At 37.8% G+C, this 24416-nt stretch overlaps 1 protein-coding gene across 1 annotated transcript in view; it reads right to left on the bottom strand.

The window, feature by feature from the left end:
* Window positions 1–2063: 2063 nt before the first annotated feature.
* LOC137501293 (uncharacterized) overlaps window positions 2064–24416 on the bottom strand; it is a 75227-nt gene continuing 52874 nt past the window's right edge. Inside the window, exons 3-5 of the mRNA XM_068228273.1 lie at window positions 13929–14073; window positions 12124–12209; window positions 2064–2099 (exon numbers count right to left, since the gene is read on the bottom strand). Coding sequence (XP_068084374.1) covers window positions 2064–2099; window positions 12124–12209; window positions 13929–14073 — 267 coding nt within the window. The remainder of the gene's footprint in view (window positions 2100–12123; window positions 12210–13928; window positions 14074–24416) is intronic.

The raw sequence follows: 24416 nt of genomic DNA, 5'->3' as shown, positions 1-24416 counted from the left end.
TTAAATCAATATCCGAAGAGGCCATGGGCTGAAGTAGTTGGAGGGAATGTAGAACAAAGACCTAGCAGTGTAGAAATCAACCAGATGGTAAACGAAAGATTGAAAATTCAGGCTGATAAGCGACTGAAAAGAGTCCAAAATAAAAGATTTCATTCACCTTTCAAGTCTAATGATATGGTGCTAGTAAGAAAATCACCTAGCTCAAATGTATCAGAAAGCATATTTTCCAAATTTGTCCATTAATTCGACGGCCCATACGTTATAAAGAAGGCATTAGGTAACAACGCCTACATTATAGAAAATATGACAGGTACATATAGAAACATACACAATGACGCCAACATGAAGTTGTACTATAAACAGGATCAGGAATAGAGTCTAAAGTATGATGTTGAAATTCAAAATGATAGAATAATACAGATAGGTCAATGAAAAGTTCCATTTGATGAAAAATTAAAAATAAAATAAATATACTGCAAGCAGTACATTTATTTATCCGTAGCAGGGAAGAAAAAGGTACCATTTCATTGCCCTAATTTTAAAAAAACGGAGAGTTTAAATCGTCATTTGCCGAGGATAATGGTAAAGTTTCGTAAACCATGCGGCGGAAAATTCGAAGTAAGGAAATACAGACTAATGGAATCCTTGTGGCCGTTAATATAAGGTAAAAGATACAAACGGAATCCAAGTGGCCGTGACATAAGAAAAATACACTACAAACCAACAGTAAGAATATTCAAAGATTCGCATAAAAAAGGAAAATACTCGGAAAGTTACAAGAAGCTAATATACAAAGAAAGAGCAAATTTTAGGGAGAAGATGCTAAATTATCGAAGAATTTAACTAAAATTCGAAGTCCAAAAGCTATATTTCTCGTAAATGTATAAGATCAAAGGCAAAATACTCTGCATGAAATGAAGATGATGACTGAACGGAAAGCAGGGTTGAGTTAAAGATCGATGAAAGTTTATTAAAGAAGACCTCCAAAAATGATATCTTGAAGCAATTTTAATATAAGCCTGACAGTATTTAAGCCACCACTCGTGTCATTAAAACTGCAATAGTTGAATTTATGTCATCATATTCCACCCATAAGAATGTAGAGATAATTTAGGAAGAGGCTTTAAAACTAAGGAGATCATGGAATTAATGATGTATTTGTCTATGTTTCTCATGTATGTACGTGAAAACGCTGTAATGGCCTACTAGACCGGAGATGGGATTGGCGACAGACGGGAACCGAACCGGCTTTGCCCGACAACAGAAGTCCTGCGACCATGACTCGGACATGCCACAGACATAAACCAGAGATGATCGCCACATAAAGGACAAAACTACAGCAGCCCCAGCCCAAAAACACAGGCAGGATAAGATAAGTTTAAAAGCTTTATTTCAAAATTAGACAGTAGTGTAGTATCATGTAGTAATTTGTTGGTTGTGTTGATATAAGGAAGAGATCGATATATCTTCGAGAGATGACTTATAAAGATAGTTTCACCGCAAATGTATTTATAGTGCTGTTCAAATGAAGTTTTTAGGTAGTCCTCCAAAGCATAGAAGAACTTCCATATGTAGGAAATGTTGCATTCGCCAATGAAGCATTATACTAATATCTTGTCAGTCGATCTTCAGAGAGTTATGCCATAAACAACCTGTTCTAATGTACTTGGAGTGCATAATTGATGCGTATCGAATTGTAGGTTACCAAGATCATAATTAACATCAACTTTTTGCCAAACGTGAGTAAACATAGGTTATATATATGTGTGTATATTTTGACAAATGAAGTGCATATTGTCAGAGATGGTAGTTATTAATCCATAAAATTATAATTTTATTGGGATGTGGAAGTTGAGCGTTACATTGAGTAGACCAAATGAAGTTTATTTATGCGGCAATGTAACGATATGATGGAAATATGGGATACGGAGTGCGAATGATAAATAATAGATATCCTTGAATATTATTTGAAGAATTATAATAAATGTGAGGACATATGAGGAAAGAATTTCGCGTATAATTTATTAATGTAATTGTGTGTAACGCAGTGTAGGATTATGGTTTTATTTGACGCCTATAGCGACATAATCTCGAATAACCTATAATGTGAGGTAATGGCAATTTGAAAATAGATTTACAGGATGTTAATGGAGTATGGTCATCAAAAATAATCTCAATTAACCTATTACTCAGACTACTATGGCAACCTCAAAGAAAATTTCCCATGCTATTTAGTTTCAGTTAATTTAAGCTGAAACACTAGATTGTTGTTGGCAGATATGATATGGGTGTCATCGTAATGTTAGCTTATCATTATTAATGGATTAGGAACTGTCATCTAAGATATTCCTTGACTTATTGCAAACATATAATTGAATTTATTAAGTGGTGCGACATATTATAACTTGAATGCAAAGTGGTTGAGTGTATCTTGGAGATTTTACAGATTTCATAGGAATATTTTGTTTATATCTGGTCATGATAAATGATGATTTTTTATATTAAGATAGGTAGCTATTAAGAGCTATAGACATGAAACATTTCTTATTCTGCATGTGTTTTTTTTTAGATGATAAAATTAGTTGAAGAAAGCCTAGACAGATAATTACTTACCAAAAAAAAAAATCTCGGATTCTTAAGTTTGAAACTTTGTAATATATCAATACTAGAAGAAGGAAAAAAAAAAAAAAAAAAAAAAAAAAAAAAAAAAAAAAAACAACTGGAATTCATGTCAGAACTTGACATTCTCCTCAAATGTCCTCAAATGTGACAATTACTTTGAATATAATAATTCATGAGAAGTTGATTTTATCCATAAAAGATTGTCATTTTTATTTTACTCTTGTTATGTCATTTACATAATTTCAAGATTTCAAGATAATTAATTAATTTAATTAATTCCTTAATGTCAATCTGAAGAATTCTTTTTTTTTTTTATATAAGTGGATGAAAAGATGGATTGTAATCCATAATAGGTCAGGATGAAAACATCGAATAATTTTAATCCAGGAAGATTTTTAGGAGAAGAATTACTTGATAAAATGAGACCTTAGGCAATAATGAGATAGTTGTTGATTGATGATCATAGATCGAAGGTTACAATAAACGCACTACTTCAAGGGATATTTTTTTGTTTGTATGAAATACCAATGCACATAAAAAAATATTTTTGGAAAACATAGAGCTCATCTGAAAATAAGATTTAAATTTGAATAATTATTAATAATTATGAATTTAAGTGATTTTATGTTATTTATAGATTATAAGATTAACTAAAGGTAATATCTTACCTGATGATAGTAATTGAGTTTAAAACTAAGTCTTTATGTCCAAATGATCCAATCGATGTTCACGTATAATGAAAAGGTAGGAAAGGTAACCTCAGTCGGATTCACGTTAGAAATGCTGATATAACTTATTCCCTGAGATATTATTCGTTTAGCCATGGATTTTCTTGAATGCCAAGGGTGACAAAAAAGTGAGATAGGGATTGGAGTGTGGCGCAAGAAAAATATTCCCTAAATATGGCGCAGTATACTTATTAAATGACAAAGTAATTTATTATTATCTATCTACTGGAAGGGTCATGTTGATGACATTGTTGGGAAAGCATACAGGTCGTTACATGTCATAATGAGGCTACTTAAAGGATGTAACAAAGAATTAAAAGAAAAAAGTTACTTAAGTATGGTTCGTCCATTATTGGAATATGCAAACAGTGTTTGGGATCCTCACCAAGAATACCTAATAAAAGAAATAGACAGTGTGCAGAGGAAAGCAGCAAGATATGTAACAGGGGATTTCAGGAGAAAAAGTAGTGTATCAGGAATGTTACAGGAACTTGGGTGGGAAACTTTAAGTAAAAGAAGGGAGCTAGGCTTATAGGATTATATAGAGCCTATACAGGAGAAGCAGGATGGGGAGAAATCCGTGCGAGGCTTCAGTTGGAAAATAATTATATCGGCAGAACTGACCGCACATATAAAATTAGAAGGAATTTTAGCAGAAGCGATTGGGGTAAATTTTAATTCATTGGGAAGGGCGTGAAGAAGTGGAACAGTTTACCAGGGGTAGTGTTTGATCCTTTTCCAAAATCTGTACAGATATTCAAGAAGAGAATAAACAGCAACAGAGAAAATAAATGTTAGAGAGCATTCGACCAGTGCAGGTTACTGTAAATAAAAAATGTGTGTGAATAAATTAATTCCATCTCCTGGTCAATGGAGTTTCTACAACCAAAGTAGGGGATTGCCTGTAGGGGTGAAATACAGTGGGGACTTCGAGGGCCTGAGACCGCTACGGTAGCTGTGAAGGCCCTTCAGGAACTCTGAAAAGTGGTGCCAAAAGGGGCTCTGTTTAAGACGCAGCAGGTCGTTATGCTACTTAGGTTCCAAAATGGGTAAAAACAATAAATATATAAATAAGTGCAATGCAAATTTTAATCTTATACCAGTTGTATAGTATTATTAGAAGTAATTTCACGTACTGTATATGAGCTGACTATGTTTGTAAGATATTATAAGTAGAATTTTGTAAACAATATAAATTTATTAAGGATGAGCTGTGTGTTTAATAGAAAAAATTGTTAGTGTAAATTGTATAATATTGTATTCTACGAAAATGTTCTTCTTCTCTTGTTAATTTAAAATTTAGTGATTGACAATAATGTAATTTAGCGTACCATTTGCCACTGAGGTAGACACCTCATTTGCAAATAAAGAGATTTTTATTTGATTTGAATACTAGATAATCCTTATATTCAGGATATAATTATTTTTACATTAGTTGTTATGGTACAAGTTTCGCTTGTCCTTGCAAAGCATCATCACCCAATTTAACCTTTTAAAAACTAGGTCAGGGCCCTGAATTATTTACACAATGTGCGAGATTATCCTTTAAATTCCAATGTTACTGTATATATATTTTGAGAATAGTACACAGTTGTTACATTTGAACCTTCTATACAATGGATTGTTGTTTTGGTTAAAAATTCCACCATATAAGTATCTTAATGAGCAAGATTTCTTATAATGTTCTCCTCCTCCTCCACTTCCCCTTAGGGCAAGCTGGTATAAGTACCAACATAGTTGGGGATGTGTGGGATCTGGTAAATGCAGCATGGGTGAAGTTTAAGGAAGCAGAGATTGTTATCAGCGGAATAATGTGTAGGAGGGATCCTGACTGGAAGGTGATTGGGGATTTAAAAGAGACTATGGAATGGGTATGTGGGAAACTGGGAGTGGGATTTCTACATTCTAATGGGTGGGTAGGAGATAGTTTTTTTTTTTTGCTATTTGTTTTACGTCACACCGACACAGATAGGTCTTATGGCGACAATGGGACAGGAAAGGGCCAGGAGTGAGAAGGAAGTGGCCGTGGCCTTAATTAAGGTACATCCCCAGCATTTGCCTGGTGTGAAAATGGGAAACCACGGAAAACCCAATTTCAGGGCTGCCGACAGTGGGTGTCGAACCTACTATCTCCCTAATGCTGGATACTGGTTGCACTTAAGCGACTGCAGCTATCGAGCTTGGTATAGGAGATAGGGATCTGCGCTCAGATGACTTTCACTTGAACAGAGGTGGTACATACAATTTATGAAGTTTGTATGGAAGGGTTATAGGGAAGAGCATTGAGGGAAACGAGGTGGACTAGGGAGCAGTGATAAGGGTACAGGGATCTGGAAGTCAAGTAGGGATGACATTAAAATGTTAATGTCGATCTGTAGAAGTATTGTACAGAAAGGAATAGAATTAAATAATAGGGAACATGCATGATTTTCAAAACAAAATTTTTTTTTGAAAAGCACACCAATGAAATAGTACGTAAAAATATTACATTGTGGTAAATTGCCTTGTTTTATACCATTAAAAAATATTTAAAAGTGCCTTTCCGCAAGGCGAGTGAAACAGCCTCTGACGTAAGCGGTGCGCTGTGACGTAACGATCCAGTACCGCATGCAGCTCTACCAGCCATTGTGCATCAACCGTTACTAAAAGCCAATTGTTTGTTATTCGTGATCGCGAATAACTTCAAAAATGACAGAAGAAAGGTTCAAAACAGCACAGTCAGACAATTTACCATGTGTAGATGTCATCATTCGTGAAAAATAGTGACTTTTGTGGCCGTAGAAAATCGCGGATAAAAAGCAAGTTTGTAAGTGGCATCTTTTACATATGTGCAATGTACTGTAACTCATAGTATTAGGATAACAATGAACCTGGATAGAAATCAAATCACTTTCAACGTTTCCTTCTAGACTGATTCCCATATTAAAGAATAACATTACATTTTTGGGCTTTCAGCATTAGTAAAGTAAGAAATTGGATTTCATCACTAACATAAACATATAGGTAGCATTATAGTACTAGTCCGCCTCTGTGGTGTAGTGGTTAATGTGATTAGCTGCCACCCCCGCAGGCCCGGTTTCAATTCCTGGCTCTGCCATGAAAGTTGAAAACAAATAGTACGAGGACCTGAACGGGGTTTACACAGCCTCGGGAGGTCAACTGAGTAGAGGGGTTTCGAATCCCACCTCAGCCATCCTCGAAGTGGTTTTTCGTATTTTCCCACTTCTCCTCCAGGCACCTAAAGCCATGGTCATTTCCTTCCCTCTTCCCGGTCTATCCCTTCCAATCTTCCCATCCTCCAACAAGGCCCCTGTTGAGCATAGCAGGTGAGGCTGCCTGGACGAGGTTATGGCCCTCCTCACCAGTTGTATCACCATACCCAAAGTCTCATGCTCCAGGACACTGCCCTAGAAGCGGTAGATGTAAATCTCTCGCTGAGTCCGAGGAAAAAACCAACCCTGAAGGATAAACTGATTATTAAGAAAGAAAGAAAGATCATAGTACTATAGGTCTATAATCTATCATTGCATCCGGGAGATAGTAGGTTCGAATCCCACTATCGGCAGCCCTGAAAATGGTTTTCCGTGGTTTCCCATTTTCACACCAGGCAAATGCTGGGGCTGTACCTTAATTAAGGCCACGGCCGCTTCCTTCCAACTCCTAGGCCTTTCCTATCCCATCGTCGCCGTAAGACCTATCTGTGTCGGAGCGACGTAAAGCCCCTAGCAAAAAAAAAATAATCTATCATTCCTGAAAAAATATATATTTATGGTTGAGGCAACTGGCCTACCACTTCCAGGGCCCATGAATGAGAAACATTAAATATCTTGGTGGAGGGAAAAAGTTAAACATGATAAAAGATAAATATGACTTCATCTAATGGTTCAGACGGTTGAGGTGCTGGCCTTCTGACCCCAACTTGGCAGGTTCGATCCTGGTTCAGTCCGGTGGTAGTTGAAGATGCTCAAATACGTCAGCCTCGTACTGGTAGATATACTGGCACATGAAAGAACTCCTGCAGGACTAAATTAGTGCACATCGGCGTCTCCGAAAACCGTAGAAGTAGTTAGCGGGGCGTGAAGCCAATAACGTTAATTACATTTGGCTTTTAACAAGCTGAGCATATCACGCAAGAAAAGTGTCTTGGTGACATTTAGTCGTTCAATACAGCAATGTCTTTGGGTGCTGTGACTTTTACTTTTTTTTTTCTATTTGCTTTACGTCGCACCGTCACAGATAGGTCTTATGGCGACGATGGGACAGGAAAGGCCTAGGAATGGGAAGGAAGCGGCCATGGCCTTAATTAAGGTACATCCCCAGCATTTGCCTGGTATGAAAATGGGAAACCACAGAAAACCATCTTCAGGGCTGCCGACAGTGGGGTTCGAACCCACTATCTCCCGGATGCGAACTCACAGCTGCGCGCTCCTAACCGCTTGGCCAACTTGCCCGGTATTTTTACCCTTCGGTTTATTGACTTGGCTTGTATAACCTAAAACTTAGGCTAAGTTGGATAATATTTTAAACACCAACATCACTATTTTCACCTGTGTGCAATTATGTTATTTATTTCATTAATATTATGATAATTATTATAATTAAGCATTGCTAACTTATAACACCCCAACAGACAAGCATTGGTTTTGTGTAGAGATATACATTTGTTAAATTCACATTGTTTTCTTTCATGATGTACACGCCTATTTTTTGTGATATTATAGAGTATTTAGCTATAGCCTAAATATCTTTACAAATGTAAGCTCTTCAATAAAGACATAAATAACTGTCGCATGCCAAGATAAATTGGTATAATTAGAGCTGTCAATATGGTTCATAATCCCTTTGGTTTATTACCTTGACATGGATCACCCAAAACATAGGTTAGGTTTGGAGAATACTTTAATAATTAGCATTAATTAATGCACTGTTTATTACTTTCATATTCCAAGATGTAATTGAAGCATTTAATTAAAGCATCATACATTAAATTTTAAAGTTTTACTGCTAGAACAGCTGACATGGAAAAGTGATTAAAAATTCAAACAAATTCAACTTACATTAAAATGATCTTTAAAAAAATATAAGCTGTAGACTTTTCTGATATATCACCAGCATTTCGCCGGCTCACCAAAATCCATTTCTCCCTAGTTTTAGCGTCTTTGGAACATTTATAAACAATTTGTTTGGGATGGTATGCGATGTGCTATTGCACATCGGAACTATACACCATTTACAAGTTTTCTGCCTCACTGTCTGCGCAGGATTCATTTTAAGTCTAAAATATACCACTCAGATTATTATCCAATATATAGACCCCGAATTTAACTATACCAGACACCAACATAAAGTAGAAATACGCGAAGTGTTTCTTTCTTCTCACAGCACACTATGTGTTATTTCGTCTGCTAATTCAGTCAACCTGTACGATGATGTCAGACCAATGAGATCGCGTACTTGCGTCACGTGACATTTTCGTACTTTAATTTAGATTTTTATCATGTTTGGAGTTATTATTTGTACATTCAGATCACATTTTTGAATTCTGCATGAAATTTTGAATATTTTTAATTAAAACCCCGGACCATGCATGTTCCCTATTGAATAGATATATCATTACCAGATATTGTAATAGGAGTTGAATCATGGCTGAGAAATGATATAATGGATGCAGAAATTTTATCACACAACTAGAGTAGTTAGAGATAGAAGAGGAAATGTCAGGCTATAAGAAAGATTGAAAACGAATTTTGGCAGCAGAAAGCCAAGGAACTCCAGAGTTTGTCCGATAGCAGAGACCTTTGGAATTTCTACGACAATCTAAAGACTTTTTGGGGCCTCTCGCTCTTTTTCAGGTGCGCTGAAAGCCATTGGCAATAACACTATCCTTACAGACAGTCAAGACATATTAAGATGCTGGAAATAACACTTCAGCCTACTTTTAAATTGAAGCTCAACTGCTGCCGAAGACTTCCTATAACATGTGCCACAACATCTTCTGCAACTGTTAATGGCAGTCCAACCAACCTTCCATGAATTCACCAAAGGACTCAAAAGGAGGAGGAGACGGCGGCCTGTTTCCTAATGTATGGAGTCAAACTGCACTACTGCAGACTTTCTTCAGATGGATGATGCTATGATAACTGCAGAGGAAAAAAGTGTGGAGGAGTTGATTGCAGAACAAATAGTAGCCTAGTCTCCCATCAGTGACAATGAAGAAGAAGGTGAGCATAGTAAAGTGATGTCTACCAGTGCTGAGGCAAGACGTGTAGCAGTAGACATTTTATGCAGATATCTACCATCTGTAAAAGAGGCGAAAATAATTTTCATTACTTTATGAACTCAAAAAACAAATAGAGGACATTAGAGTTAAGAAGTGTAAAGAGAGATCGATTATGGACTATTTTGGTGGGAAGCAGTGATTATGTAGTTTTCCATACGGAATAAATGTGTATTAATGTTGTAAATAGGTACAAAAGCAGTAATTGAAATGTTCCATCCAGAGAAATAAAATTTATTGCATCTTAGATAATTCTATAGCTATTCTAAGAAAGATAACGGGACTAAAAGAATATATTACACAATATTTTAACTACTTACCGGTACCCTTCTCCTAGTCAGGGATGAGCAGAATTACAAAGGTAGTGTAGTATCAACAGTTAATTAACATTGGACCTTCATTTGAAGTAAGAAACACCAGACTGAGTGGCTTAGATGGTGAGGCACTGGCCTTCTGACCCCAACTTGGCAGGTTCGACCCTGGATCAGTTTGTTGGTATTTGAAGGTGCTCAAAAACGTCAGCCTCGTGTCAGTAGATTTAAAGGAACTCAAAAGAACTCTTGTGGGACAAAATTCTGGCACCTCAGCTTCTCCAAAAACCGTCAAAGTAGTTTGTGGGACATAAAACCCAGTAACATTGTTATCATCATCATAATCATCAACAACATCATTGAGGTAAGGAATATGATTAAGACTGAAATACTCTATAAATTAATAATACAAATCTGAGTAACATTTCACTCCTTTTTGAGAGCATTTATGTCTCATTGTTTCCCATGATTTACAATTTGCCTCCATTTGCACCAGTATTTCTTGGGTCTCTTGAAAAGTGTAAAAGAGGCCTTATACTGTATAGTAAAAATTCTTAGCAAGAATTTACGTGTATTTCTCCATCTATTCAATACAATAACATATACAGTAAAACTGGGCTTTTTTTAAACAATGTTATGGCCTTATTAGACCACGTTTATTTAGGATTCCAATCATGCTTTATGTACCCTTGTCCACAAGTCCTTTATTCTCTTAATATGAGCATTTCTTCTGTCTTATGACCAGGGAAGTCATTTCGCTGGTTCGGCCTCATCTCCAGGTAACCTCCAATCCTGGATTTTTTGTTTAAATCTATCTAGGACATCTTCCTCCATTATCCTGCTCTTATAGCATACTGGACAATTCTTTCTCATTAGTTTTATTCATATATATGTTCGGTTTTTTTTTACGTGTATGTCTCGCCTCCTGTATCATAAGCTGAAGATGCCCTTAACATGGGTCAGAACAATGTCCTTTAGTCATCATGTTTGTACAAACCATTTATGTGGTGTATATTTTATTGTATTGAATAGGTGGACAAATATATGTAAATTCTTGCTAAGAATTTTTAACTATACTCTTTTGTATACAACACTATGACTGATTTCTCATTCAATGATCACTGATACATTCTGGGCAAAGTGAGTCCTAAGTTCAAATAGTTGCCTTTCAAATGTGATGATAATATTAGTCTGTTTGGTGACGTATACACTCAATGGAAAGCATTTGCAGGAAAAGGGCAGTGGTCAGCTTGACAAAGAATGAAATACTGGTGTCAATTTTGGATGAATTTACCAACAGTGACCAAGAAAATGATGTTTCAGGAAGTTACATAGCGACATTGATAATGGCAGCAATAACTGTTATGGTGGGGGAGTAAGTAACGAGTTGCCTTGTCCCCGACTTGACTGGCGTGTACAACATTCCAGTATTGTTTGGAAATCGTGGACAACCGGTGATGTAGGTTTGCCTAAATTTCCTTTTAGGTCAGCAAGTGTATTTGTGAGCCATGGTAATAGACTTATAACAGACTTACAGCACTGGCAACAAAATTAACGGACTAGCTACTTAACTTCTTATAAGCAAGACAAAAATTCAGTGAAGTGCGACTAAATGGCAAAATGCTTTATTCACATCCCCAAGGAAAAACAAAGGACTGCAGGGTTTGCAGCAATAACTAAGATATTGGTGGGAGGAGAGAGATGGATCACTTCTGCAAAATCTGTGAGAAGCAACCAGTATTTCACCTAGGACTGTGCTTCGAATAGTATCACACCCTCCAGAAGTACAGACGGAAAAAAAAAAGATGCATCTATGAGTGTGTTTTTTATGTCTTCAAGTAGACTACATTATTTTTACATTTTGAACCTGTATAAAGTTGTTGCAAATAGGTTAATAAGTGCTTCATAATACATCTCCTAGTATGTCAGGAACTGATTGAAATAATTACAAGCTGACAGGAGGTATAGCAGAGGACAATTCGAGTATGTGTTCAGATAATTTTGATGAGATAGTGTATGTTAATATAACCTTCTGACTGTAAGCTGACAATTCAGAAACTTACATGTTCAGTTGACATTGGGATTAGGAAATAAAAATAAAAATAATAATAATAATAATAATAATAACAACAACAACAACAACAACCACAACAACTGCCTTATCATCATCTGCTGGATTACTTACATCTCTGTGACCAGGTGGAATGTTGCCAACATACAGCCTGCAGGACTCTTTAGGAGCAACTGAACGAGAAGTTAGTTTTTCACCACCTGAAAAGAAACAGTGAATCAAGTTCTCTAAAACAATGCTTGGAAAAAATAACTACTACTAATATGAATTGCTTTATAATGTGAAAACTCTATAAGGAATACAAGAGTTAACCTTGTTTTCAATAGCATTTTCAGATGCTTTCATATAAATTATGGGGACTACAAATTTGATGAAGTAAAATAAGAGCCTCTCTGTAAGATAATACTGAAAGTGGGAGCACCCCAACACCTGGCATATCTCATCAAGGAGCTTTATAAGAATAACATAGCCAATGTAGGGGTCACCAGCACTAGCTCCAAAACCTTTCAGACTGAAGCAAGATTCAGACAGGGTGTATCTCCCATACTCTAAAACATCTACTACAGTGGAACTTCGATAATTCGAACATCAAGGGACCATTAAAAAATTTGAATTATCCACAAATTTTAATTAAACAAAAAAGGTTACAAAATTGACTCCAACATTAGATTTTACAAACACGTTATGTAAGTATGACATTAACACATAACACATAGCTTGGAATGAACCAACTGGTGATGATGAACGCAAGAATTTGGAAAACACCGAAATGAAATAACAATATAGAAAGGACAGGGAAGAGAGCTACCTATGTAAATCCTTAATGGCTGGTAACCACGTATTACTTAATTGATAGCCAGAGTCCCTGTTAAAATTGTTAGGATTTTTACATATTTCCACAGATTCCTGTATAATCCTAGACCTGGTAGTTCTTAGTGTGGGTAAGAGCTCAAATAGCTTGGAACATGAAATCATGACCCAACTATAGGGTGTGCTCAGCTATTGATGTCTTGTCTCACTGGTTGAGACGGATGTTCCTTTAGTGTTCCTTGATGCGAGTTCCAATGGACGAGCATGTTTGGCCAACGCATACCTTGCCGCAAGAACACCCCACGGTATAATAGTGGAGACAATTTCTCTTTGCTTTCACCTGAACTGTGAGCAATTTTAGTGACGGTGCCAAACACGGTTTTTATATTGTGCTTGCGGAGGACTTTAGCAATTCTATCTGTGGTATTGTGAATGTAAGGCAGGTAGGCAGTTCACTTCACTTCTTCTTTCTGTGAGCTTTGCTTAGTTGTCCTTCTGGGATGCAGGGTTCTATGAATCTGTACATCGTTGTAACTATTACCATTGAGCGTGACTTTGAGCATGTCTATCCCTTTCTGGATATTTGATGGCTCACAAATTTGTGTCGCTCTTGTGGTGAGTGTCGTGAGAATTCCCTGTTTTTGTGCTGGATGGTGGTGAGAATCTGCATGGAGGTAGTGATTTGTGTGAGTAGGCTTACGATAGACAGTATGTCCTAAGGAGCCATCCGGTTTCTTACTAGAACATCCAAGAAAGGAAAACATCCATCCGACTCCATCTCAATAGTGAATTTAATCGAAGGATGTTGCTGATTTAAGTGGTGGTGCTATTTAGGGATACAATCAGCCTCGAGGCTGATGATCTAATAGGTAACAGACAAAAGTGCTTAGTTAATTCATTAAGGCTTGCAGATTGAATGCTGAAAGACGTAACAGTCTATACGGAAGATGTATGTATATCAGAGAAAAAGAGAGAAAGTAAGTTTGTGTCTCTATGCGTGCACACGCATGCACTCAAGTACTTTCATTGGAAATCTTTCAACTTTTTCTTAAACATATTTGAGGGGAGTTGACATCCTGTCAATATTCTGGAAACATAAAGGTACTTACCAATCCCAGCCAGAGGAGTGGACTCATTACTGTAGTTTGCTCCAAGCAGCTGGAATTCATTGATCCTTCCAATTTTTAGGTTTCTGCCCAAGTATGCAATACCATTTAATGCTACTGCACCTCTAGCCTCAACTGCTGTTCGAAACTGGAAGAAGAAAGAAAATAATGATGACTGAAGTCACAAAACAATGCTTTATTTAGGGAGTGCTCTTGAAAGTCAGTGTTAAAAAAATATCTTTCATATCCTTCCCCTTTTTGAAATAGCAGACCACTACACCTCTAGATGGACATTGATTTATTTGAAAACTAGACCCACTGGAATCTAAAGGATATCTTGTAATGTGGAATACATGAGGCCACTTCTTTGCAGAGCATGTAGTAAAGGACTTCCAAGAAATATTTATTATAATTGTATGGTACATTAAAAAAAGTGATTTATTGTTAGGTATCTTGATAAAAATAATCATTTTCCTTTCCTATACAAATTCTGAACTTCCATCTTTTGATACAAAATTCAAAATTCTTTCCTTCTAGATATTTATAATGCTGGTTATAGTGGCATTCCTGTTATCATAAATATTACCTCAGCTGATTCCCTTTCTCCCTTTGAAAGGCTATTAAAATACCAGTATTTCCATCTTTGTTTTTACAGTTAACACTTCATTTCCTTTTTTTTTTTTTTTTTTTTTTTTGAGGATGAAGAGGATGTCATAATTGTGTTTTATATAAATGCAGCATAACATAAGACAATCATACAGATGATGTACTAAAAAATAAATTTGTGTCCTCATCCCCGGGTGATACAGATCTTCACAGGCACATCCCTAATGTAGGTGAACTGCAAGTACCTTTTTAACTGCACACCAGTTCTCCTGCCAATCTTAAATTTCTGGCAATGATAGGAATCAATCTCAGGCCTCCAAGGACAACTGCTGATAATGTTAACAGTTACACTACAGAGGTAGACATACAATGTAATGCACTGTAGTAAATGTTAAAACTGATGAAAGTGACTTAAGGGGAGGCTTTTCATTAACTGCCAGCTCACTTTAATTTAATGCCAAGTTTGGTCAAACTGATACGAGTACATATAAAGGCAGGTAACAATGTAATATGGATGTTCACCAGGTATTTTGAAGATCTCCAAATTTATTCCATCGGAAGGAAGGAAGGAAGGAAGGAAGGAAGGAAGGAAGGAAGGAAGAAAGGAAGGAAGGAAGGAAGGAAGGAAGTAAGGAAGGAAGGAAGGAAGGAAGGAAGGAAGGAAGGAAGGAAGGAAGGAAACAATTTAAATTTGCTTGTAGTAAGAAGAAGATATCTTTAATTCTACTACCCAGATATACATTCCCAAATGAGAATACTGTTTATGAGATCTATGATGTTATTTTGTTATGAATTCTCCTGACCTTTATTGACAAAAAAAATCAAAGCCTGGATCTCATTAGCTTCTTCATGCTGTGCATGCTCTGCATACCTCAAAAACTCCATCAATAAAGCAACAAGACTATCAATTTACACTTTCTAGAAGTGTTAAAATAATATAGGGTACTACAGCGGAGAAGAATTTACTTTGTGATTGACACAGCATGGCTGACATGCTTAGGGGCTCATTTTCCTGCTGACCAAAAGCAGCTGACATTGGGGAAGTGTTGAAGGGACTATGCTGTTTAACATTGTTGCAATGATTCAGTGCCAACGACAGTGACTAATGCAAAGGAAATAGATCGGTCAGTGTGATGGTACACAGTATTTTTGCACAAAGGTTATATGCAAGATCAACGTCCTAGTAAACTGTTTGTGCAATACCCACATTTTAGTGCATAAGTTGTTTCCATTTATAGTTTATTCAAGTGTGTTAATGTTGTATATGTAAAGTCTTGTTTATGGAACTAATGAAAAGCCACATACTCAGTAAAGGTTTCAATAAAAATGGTCCGTTACTGGAATTCCAGCTAACTCATTCATGGTTGCCAGCGTATTACCCCAGTGTGCCAATTTGGGCTCATCAGTTGGTAACTGCCACACCCACCAAGACCCATGGCTAGTGCATATAGTCATGGGCACCCATATCAAAGTTTGTAGGGGGGGGGGCTAGACCTGGGGGTATGTAGTATTTTTAAAATTTTGGAAGATGAATGGCGGTAGAATAACACCCTTGGTATCCCCTGTCTATTGGTGGGGAGCGGTACTACCACTTCTATGTAATACCAACTTTTAAATAATTTTCCTGAAAGAAAAACACCTGACTACATTAGATTTTTGCCATTCCCTGAGAGCTGGTGGGGGGGTACTCTTGCCCCTGGGCATGGGCGTCCTTGCATATAGTGGAGGCCAATGTATAGGCTACTTGAGGCAGTGTCAATGCATTATGAGGGACTTGGATTCTCTTTCATAAAACTTGATATCTGCTAGGCCATCTGCTGATATAGATATTGGTTCCCATAGGGAACTGGAATATTTGTTAATGCGTAAATTCATAATTCCAATGTCAATGGTCTATTATTGGAAATTACAAATTTTCCAGTTAACTCATTCTTAGTTGCCAGTGTTTCTCCCCAGTGTGCCAATTTGGACACATCAGTTGGTAACTGGCAAACCAACCAAGATGCATGGCTAGTGCATATAGTGGAAGTCACTGCATAGGCTACTTGGAGACACAGAAAGTGCCAATGCACTAACAGAGACTTGGGTCACTTTCACAAAAATTGAGGTTGTTCAAATATATTTTGAACATATTTAAATATATTTGAATAACTAAATTCAAGGTATCTATTTCTGGGTTTTGTATCATTGACAACGTTTTTGCAATTATAGATCAGCAAATATCAAATAGCTCTATCATACTTGCCCATCTGAATTCAATAGATCCATACATTAAATTCACAAAAGAAATGGAGTCAAATTCCACCCTCAATTTTTTAGATTTAAAAATCAAAAGGTCTAATGGAACTTTCACCTATGCCATATATCATAAACCTACTCAAACAAGTAATGTTATAAAATGTAGTTCAACACATCTGGGAGCTAAGAAGGAGGCTGCATTCTAGACTGGCCCATAAAGCCCTTAACCCAATCGCATCATTTGACGGCCCTAGCTCGTCATAATTATTCGTGGTGTATGAATCAAATGACGAGCTCTGCTCGCGGTGATGCACAGCTGTACATCAATCCATGTAGTTCAGTCACTAACCTACAGTTGCCACTTGTATGCATTCTGAGCTGAAGTTTACACATGTGGCTTCGGTTTTTTTCCCTTTCACCAGGTTCTCACACACTTTCGGAACAAGAGATAAGAGAATTTTTTTTCATATTATTTTGCTCTTGTCAGTTGCCATCATGGCGTCAAGCAGATGTGCTGGTGTTGTTGAAGAAGGAATACGGAAGCTAATATATGGTGTTTTAGAGAGTGATATTGAAGGCTGTGATGTCTGTGACGACGAAATAGACCCTGAAGTCCTTAGTTTGAGTACTAGCGATGCGTAAAATAGTTCTGATGACACAGAAAGTGATGCAAATAACGACGGTGTGCTGAGTCTTTCGAAACGAGCTCGTACTTCGACACAGACTAACTTGACTGACTGGAACTGGACAAAAAGTGACAATAAACCTGTTGTACATAAGTTTCGTGAATACAGTGGGGTTAGTGAAAACTTATTGAAAAAGTTTGATACGCAGCCACTACCTGAACTCTCAGTTTTTTGTGAATACATGACCCCTTCGTTCGACAAAATATCTATCGAGACAAATTCATATGCAGCAAAACAGTTGAGCAATCCTGACAGATAAAGTTGAAAGACGGTGACAAATGGTTTGAGACTACACGCGACGAAATTAGGGCATATTTTGCGTTAGTTATACTAATGTCACAAGTGCGAAGGTCAAGAATACAGTTATACTGGACTGAAAACAGGTGTATAAACACTCCTATTTTTCGTGAAACCATGAGCAGGGGAAGATTTATTATAATTTCACAATTTTTACATTTTGTTGACGATGAACAAGTCGATAGTAGTGACAAACTAAGGAAGATTAGGCCTATAATACAACATTTCTGCTCCAAATTTTCAGAATTATATTTACCTTCACAAGACATTGCTCTAGAAGAAAGTCTAATGAAATTCAGAGGCCGCCTTTCATATGTCCAGTGTAATAGGTCTAAACGTTCTAGGTTTGGAATAAAAATTTACAAAAGTTGTGAATCAAGTTCTGGCTACTGTCTGTCTTTCAAAATTTATGTAGGTAATGATGTAACAGATGCCAGCAAGTACAAATGTTGTGCTCAACATGTGTGAACCCTTCTTAGGCCGAGGACACACATTGTTTTTAGATAACTGGTATTCTTCCCCAGATTTATTCAAAAGGCTACACGACAAGCAGATGAATGTAACTGTTAGACAGAACAGAAAAGACATGCCTCGCGATATCAGTAAGACGAAACTAAAACGTGAAGAGTACGAGACGTGGGCTGCCAACAGTATGTTGTGTGTGAAGTGGAAAGATAACAAGGATGTTTGCTTTCTCACCACTAAACACAAATCAGCTGACATGACAGGGACAGGCAAACTCAGATGAAAGAGAGGACAAACCCCTATGGAAGAAGTGATAAAGCCCAAGTGTGGCCTTGAATACCAGAAGGGGATGGGTGGTGGTGACCTTCAGGATCATGTTACAGCTCTGTTCCCTGTCATGCAACGCACAGTGAAAGGGTATAGGAAAATATTCTTTTATCTCCTAGATATGTGTATTTTCAATTCATTCACTGTGTATCACAAGATCGCTGCTAACAGAAAGACGAGCTACACGGACTTCAGAACTAGCATTGCACAGCAGCTATTAGAGACTGTTCAGTTGCCGGAGTACTCGGTTCGAGGTCGACATTCAGCGAGCACCACTCCCACCAGATTACAAGCTAAATAATTGGCCCACTTTCCCATGCGTATTCCCCCTACCGAGAAGAAATAAAAAGTCACAAGAAGGTGTGTTGTGTGCTACAGCCAGAGTAAAAGAAGTGAAAGTTGCTGGTAGTGCAAAAAGTGTGGTGTAGCTCTTCACTTAGAATAATGTTTTGAGGTGTACCATACCCAGCAGACGTACTAAAATAGTGGCATTGGTAAGTATATTACTTCGTTATCATGCATGCAAATTTTCAGAAAGGAATATATACTGGTTGGTTTTGTATGATTTTCTAAATAATAGTATGATGACGATGGCCGTAGAGCTGTATTTAAATGTGAGGCAAATGGGTTAACATCCCTTGGTCAAGACATAACCACAAGAAAGAATTGGACACCATATATGCCATAGCACAAGATAATGGTTATAAACAAATCCTTTGTCAACAAGATTATTAACAAAATCAAAAATCAACCTAAATCCAATCTCAGCAAACCAAACAAGGTTTTTTTTTTTGTTTTTTTACAAGTTGCTTTACGTCGCACCGATACAGATAGGTCTTATGGTGATGATGGGATAAAAATGGGCTAGGAGTGGGGAAAGAAGCATCCGCGGCCTTAATTAAGGTACAGCCCCAGCATTTGCCTGGTGTGAAAATGGGAAACCACAGGAAACAATATTCAGGGCTGACATTTTCACACCAGGCAAATGCTGTACCTTAAGGCCACGCATGCTTCCTTCCCACTCCTAGCCCTTTTCTATTGCATCGTCGCCATAAGACCTATCTGTGTCGGTGCAACGTAAAGCAGCTTGCAAAAGTTTAGAAGATTAGCCAACATATAACACTACAATACAGATTTGACGGTTTTATTAGGATCAACATCTTAACAAGGAATATTAACTCCTGTTATATACATCGAAAGACTTAGGCAATACTACGCTACTCCATTCACAGTTTTAACAACATAAGTTACGAATGATTTTAACCAACCATGTATTTTAGCAACAGAACTATAAAGAACTTCTACAACAAAGAATATTCTCAGTTCATTATACTGTATTACTAATTCATGTAATGTCTTAATGTCTCAACTACAGACATTAAACACTATAATTCTCTAAAGGAGATTATTGTTTTTATCTTTTTTTTTTTTTTTTTTTTGCTAGGGGCTTTACGTCGCACCGACACAGATAGGTCTTATGGCGACGATGGGATAGGAAAGGCCTAGGAGTTGGAAGGAAGCGGCCGTGGCCTTAATTAAGGTACAGCCCCAGCATTTGCCTGGTGTGAAAATGGGAAACCACGGAAAACCATTTTCAGGGCTGCCGATAGTGGGATTCGAACCTACTATCTCCCGGATGCAAGCTCACAGCCGCGCGCCTCTACACGCACGGCCAACTCGCCCGGTGTTTTTTTTTTATTTTTTTTTTTTTATCTTAATCAAGTTGATTATTGTGTTATTGTAACATACTGATGATGACCTGAAAGGACTGAAACATGTCTACAATGTTGATGTAACTTGTATCAATCTCATAGATTGAATTATATAATATTGAACAGGTGGATAAAGCAAGTTTTTCACAATCTTAAATAGTATTATAGCATAGTTAGTATATTTTATTTTATCTTTTGCTTTTTTTCATTATTGAATCAAGAGTGGCTAAGGAAAGCAGGTGCAGGAACTGTGGGTGTGGTCAGTCACTAAGGACTATGAGGGAGGAGTTGGAGAGTTTGAGGAAGAAAATTAGGATTCTCTCAGAGAACAGGAAGCAAAGTAGGCCTCCCTCAAACAATGTCCAGGATACAGTAGGTGTACAGGAGGGATGGGAAGGAAAGAGGGAAATTGTAGAAGTCAAGTGGTCTAATGTTTTAAGATGCAGGAAATTGCAGGCTAAGGGCTCTATACCAGAAGCAGAATTCAATGCAGGTGTCCATGAGAAATTGGTATGAGTCACTGCAGGTAAAACAACAGAGGGAAGATGAGGAACAGGGAACTGTTCCTGATGAGTGTAGAAGAGGGAAGGAAGGACACAGTAGGAAAGGGAAACACAGAGTAGAGGATAGGAAAAGAAAGGCTGAAGAGAGTAATGGGAGGGAAAAACGGGAGAAGGAAGTAGGTTCTGCAGCCATCAGGAAAGACTGGGGAGACCAGGAGGGGGGGAATCAAATGAGATACGTATGGTTGAGACTCTGGTCATGGGGAATTCCATTTTTAGACATGTGGGGAGAGTATGTGGAGGAAAAGGAACCAGGGTATAATGTTATCCAGGAATTATGTTAAGGCAAACGTTGAGGAGAGTAGGAGAGAAAGAGGAGGGAAAGGAAAAGGTGGTAGTTTTTCACACTGTACCGACAACATAAAGCAAGCAGGTATAAGTACCAATATAACTGGCGATGTAAGAGATCCGGTAAATGCAGCACAGGTGAAGATTAAGGAATCAGAGATTGTTACCAGTCGAATACTGTGTAGGAAGGATATTGACTGGAAGGCGATTGGGGATTTAAAAGAGACTATGGAATGGGTATGTGGGAAATTGGGAGTGAGATTTCTAGATCCTAATGGATGGGTAGGAGATAGGGATTTGCGCTCAGATGTCTTTCACTTGAACAGAGGTGGTACACATAATTTATGAAGTTTGTATGGTAGGGTTATAGGGAAGAGCATTGAGGGAAACGGGGTGGACTAGGGAGCGATGATAAGGGTACAGGGATCTGGAAGTCAAGTAGGGATGACATCAAAATGTTAGTGTCGAACTGTAGAAGAATTGTACAGAAAGGAATAGAATTAAATAATTGAATAGATATATTATTACCAGATATTGTAATAGGAGTTGAATCATGGCTGAGAAATGATATAATGGATGCAGAAATTTTATCACGCAACTAGAGATAGAATAGGAAATGTCAGGCTATAAGAAAGATGAAATACGAATTTTGGCAGCAGAAAGCCAAGGAACTCCAGAGTTTGTCCGATAGCAGAATTTCTACGACTAATTAAAGCAACTTTTTGGGGCCTCTCGCTCTTTTTCAGGTGCGCTGAAAGCCACTGACAATAACACTATCCTTACAGACAGGCAAGACATATTAAGATGCTGGAAAAAACACTTAAGCCTACTTTTAAATTGAAGCTCAAATGCTGCCAAAGACTTCCTCCAACATTTGCCAGAACATCTTCTGCAACTGTGGATGGCAGTCCAACCATCCTTCCATGAATTCACCAAAGTACTCAAATGTATGAAACCAAGAAAATCTCCCAGACCAGATAACATCCCTTTGGAACTTATTCAAAGTAGAGAACTATCTTTGAAGTCTAGGATTTTGTCCCTAATATTCTTGTAATTTGGGAAACACAGAAGGTGCCTGCTGACATGAAAAATGCCACCATAGTACCCATTTTCAAGAAAGGTGATCCAGGTATCTATGCCAATTATTGTGGCATTTCCCTACTATCTATGGCAGGAAAATTTCTGGCAAGCATTTTGTTGAAGTCTTCAGACTGTCTCTGAAAGGTTTTTTATGCTAGTTGTTTTACATCGCACCGACACAGATAGGTCTTACGGCGACGATGGGACACGATAGGGCTAGGAGTGGGAAGGAAGCGGCCGTGGCCTTAATTAAGGTACAGCCCCAGCATTTGCCTGGTGTGAAAATGGGAAACCACGGAAAACCATTTTCAGGGCTGCCAACAGTGGGGTTCGAACCTACTATCTCCCGAATACTGGATACTGGCCGCACTTAAGCAACTGCAGCTATCGAGCTCGGTGTCTCTGAAATGGTACTGCCTGAGTCTCAATGTGGGTTTTGTGCCTCAAGAGGTACCACTGACATGATCTTCTGTGCTAGACAAATCCAAGAGAAATGCAGAGAACAACAAATCCTGCTTCTTTTAGTATTTTATGATCATGAAAAGGCCTTTGATTCTGTTTCTAGAGAAGCTATGTGGATGGTATTACAGGGCTTTGGCTGTCGTGACTGTTTTGTAGGCTTAATGAGGCTCTTCACGATGGAATGGTTGGACAAGTTCTGCACCTGAATGAGCTATCAGAAAAATTCCCTATCACAAACATCCATCAACTGTTTTAAGGAAGCTGATGAACGATTTGGTCTGATCATAAACACCCATAAGACTAAAGTACTTTAACAGCTGGCAACAGATGGTACCGTCCCTGAACTAAATGTCTCTATAAGCAGGAACACCTCGTGAACTGGTAGACCAATTCACCTACCTTTGTAGTACTGTATTCTAACTACATAATGCATCTCAGAAAAGGATGTGAAAAATAGAATACGCTCTGCCCATGCAGCTTACGGCCGCCACTCCCACCAAGTTTTCTTGAATAAGGATCTCAAAATATATAGCAAACTAATGGTGTACCGAGCTGTAGTCATAACAACATTACTATATGTATGTGAAACCTGGACACTTTACCGTCATGACAAAGAAACTGGAACGCTTCCATCAGCAGAAACTTAGATCCATCATGAACACCAAATGGGAAGACTACATAAGCAATATGAGAGTTCTTTTTTTTTTTTTTTTTTTTAATAAGTTGTTTTATATCGCACCAACACAGATATGTCTTATGGCAATGATGGATCAGGAAAGGACTAGGTGTGGGAAGGAAGCAGCCATGGCCTTTATTAAGGTATAGCCCCAGCATTTGCCTGGTGTGAAAATGGGAAACCACAGAAAAACATCTTCAGTGCTGCTGACAGTGGGGTTCGAACCCACTATCTCCCGAATACTGGATACGGCAATTCTTGTCAAGGCGCATATGAACAGCATAGAAGCCTTCATCATCACTTATCGTCTTAGAGTGGTTCGTCATGCCCAGCATATGAATGATAGCAGACTACCTAAACAACTTGTCTACGGTGAAATTGGTGATGGCAAAAGGCCTCAAGGTCTCCTTTGAAACGTTATAAAGACAAGCTTAAGAAGTCTATGAATAGCACCAACATAACACCTAGGCAACAACTGGACAAAACCGTGTTCTTTGGCGTAAAGCTACTGCAGAAGGTGTCTCAATCTTCGAACAGGCACGTCACAGACAAGAAATTGAAACCCTTCAAAACCGGAAACTACATCAGATCCAACCGCGTCCTCCACTACCTTTAGATGCAACCTGTGTGGCCGCATGTTTCATGCAAAGATTGGCTTGTTCAGTCATCAGCGACATCTCCACAGAGCCAACAAATTTTAAGAACTGCAAAAGAAAAATGTATTCTCGGAAAAGAGTAGTGGCCAAAGTAGGAATGGTAATAGAGAGAGTCTTCATTTTGGTGAAAGAAGAATTTCTAAGCTTCGAAAAAGTAAAGATGACAAACATGTAATTCTAGGTGGAAGGCTCATCTCCAATGATAATAGGCAACTTGATGTTTTTGGAGTGTACAGACTGGGAAAGGGCAGCGCTGACATGGATTCAGAATTATTTGATAAGGTAAGCAGCTATGTGGGAAACAATATGGAAAGAAAGTGATTGTAGTGGGTGATCTCAATTTACGAAATGTCAATTATGAAGGTAATACGAATGACAGGAAGCATGGCCAACAAATGGCAAATAAGTTAATTTGGGAAGGACAGCTGAATCAGA

This window comes from Anabrus simplex, chromosome 6, assembly GCF_040414725.1.
Source record: "Anabrus simplex isolate iqAnaSimp1 chromosome 6, ASM4041472v1, whole genome shotgun sequence".
NCBI classification, from domain to species: Eukaryota; Metazoa; Arthropoda; class Insecta; order Orthoptera; family Tettigoniidae; genus Anabrus; species Anabrus simplex.
The sequence above is the reverse complement of the archived record's forward strand: the minus strand, read 5'-3'. Positions and strand labels throughout refer to the sequence as shown.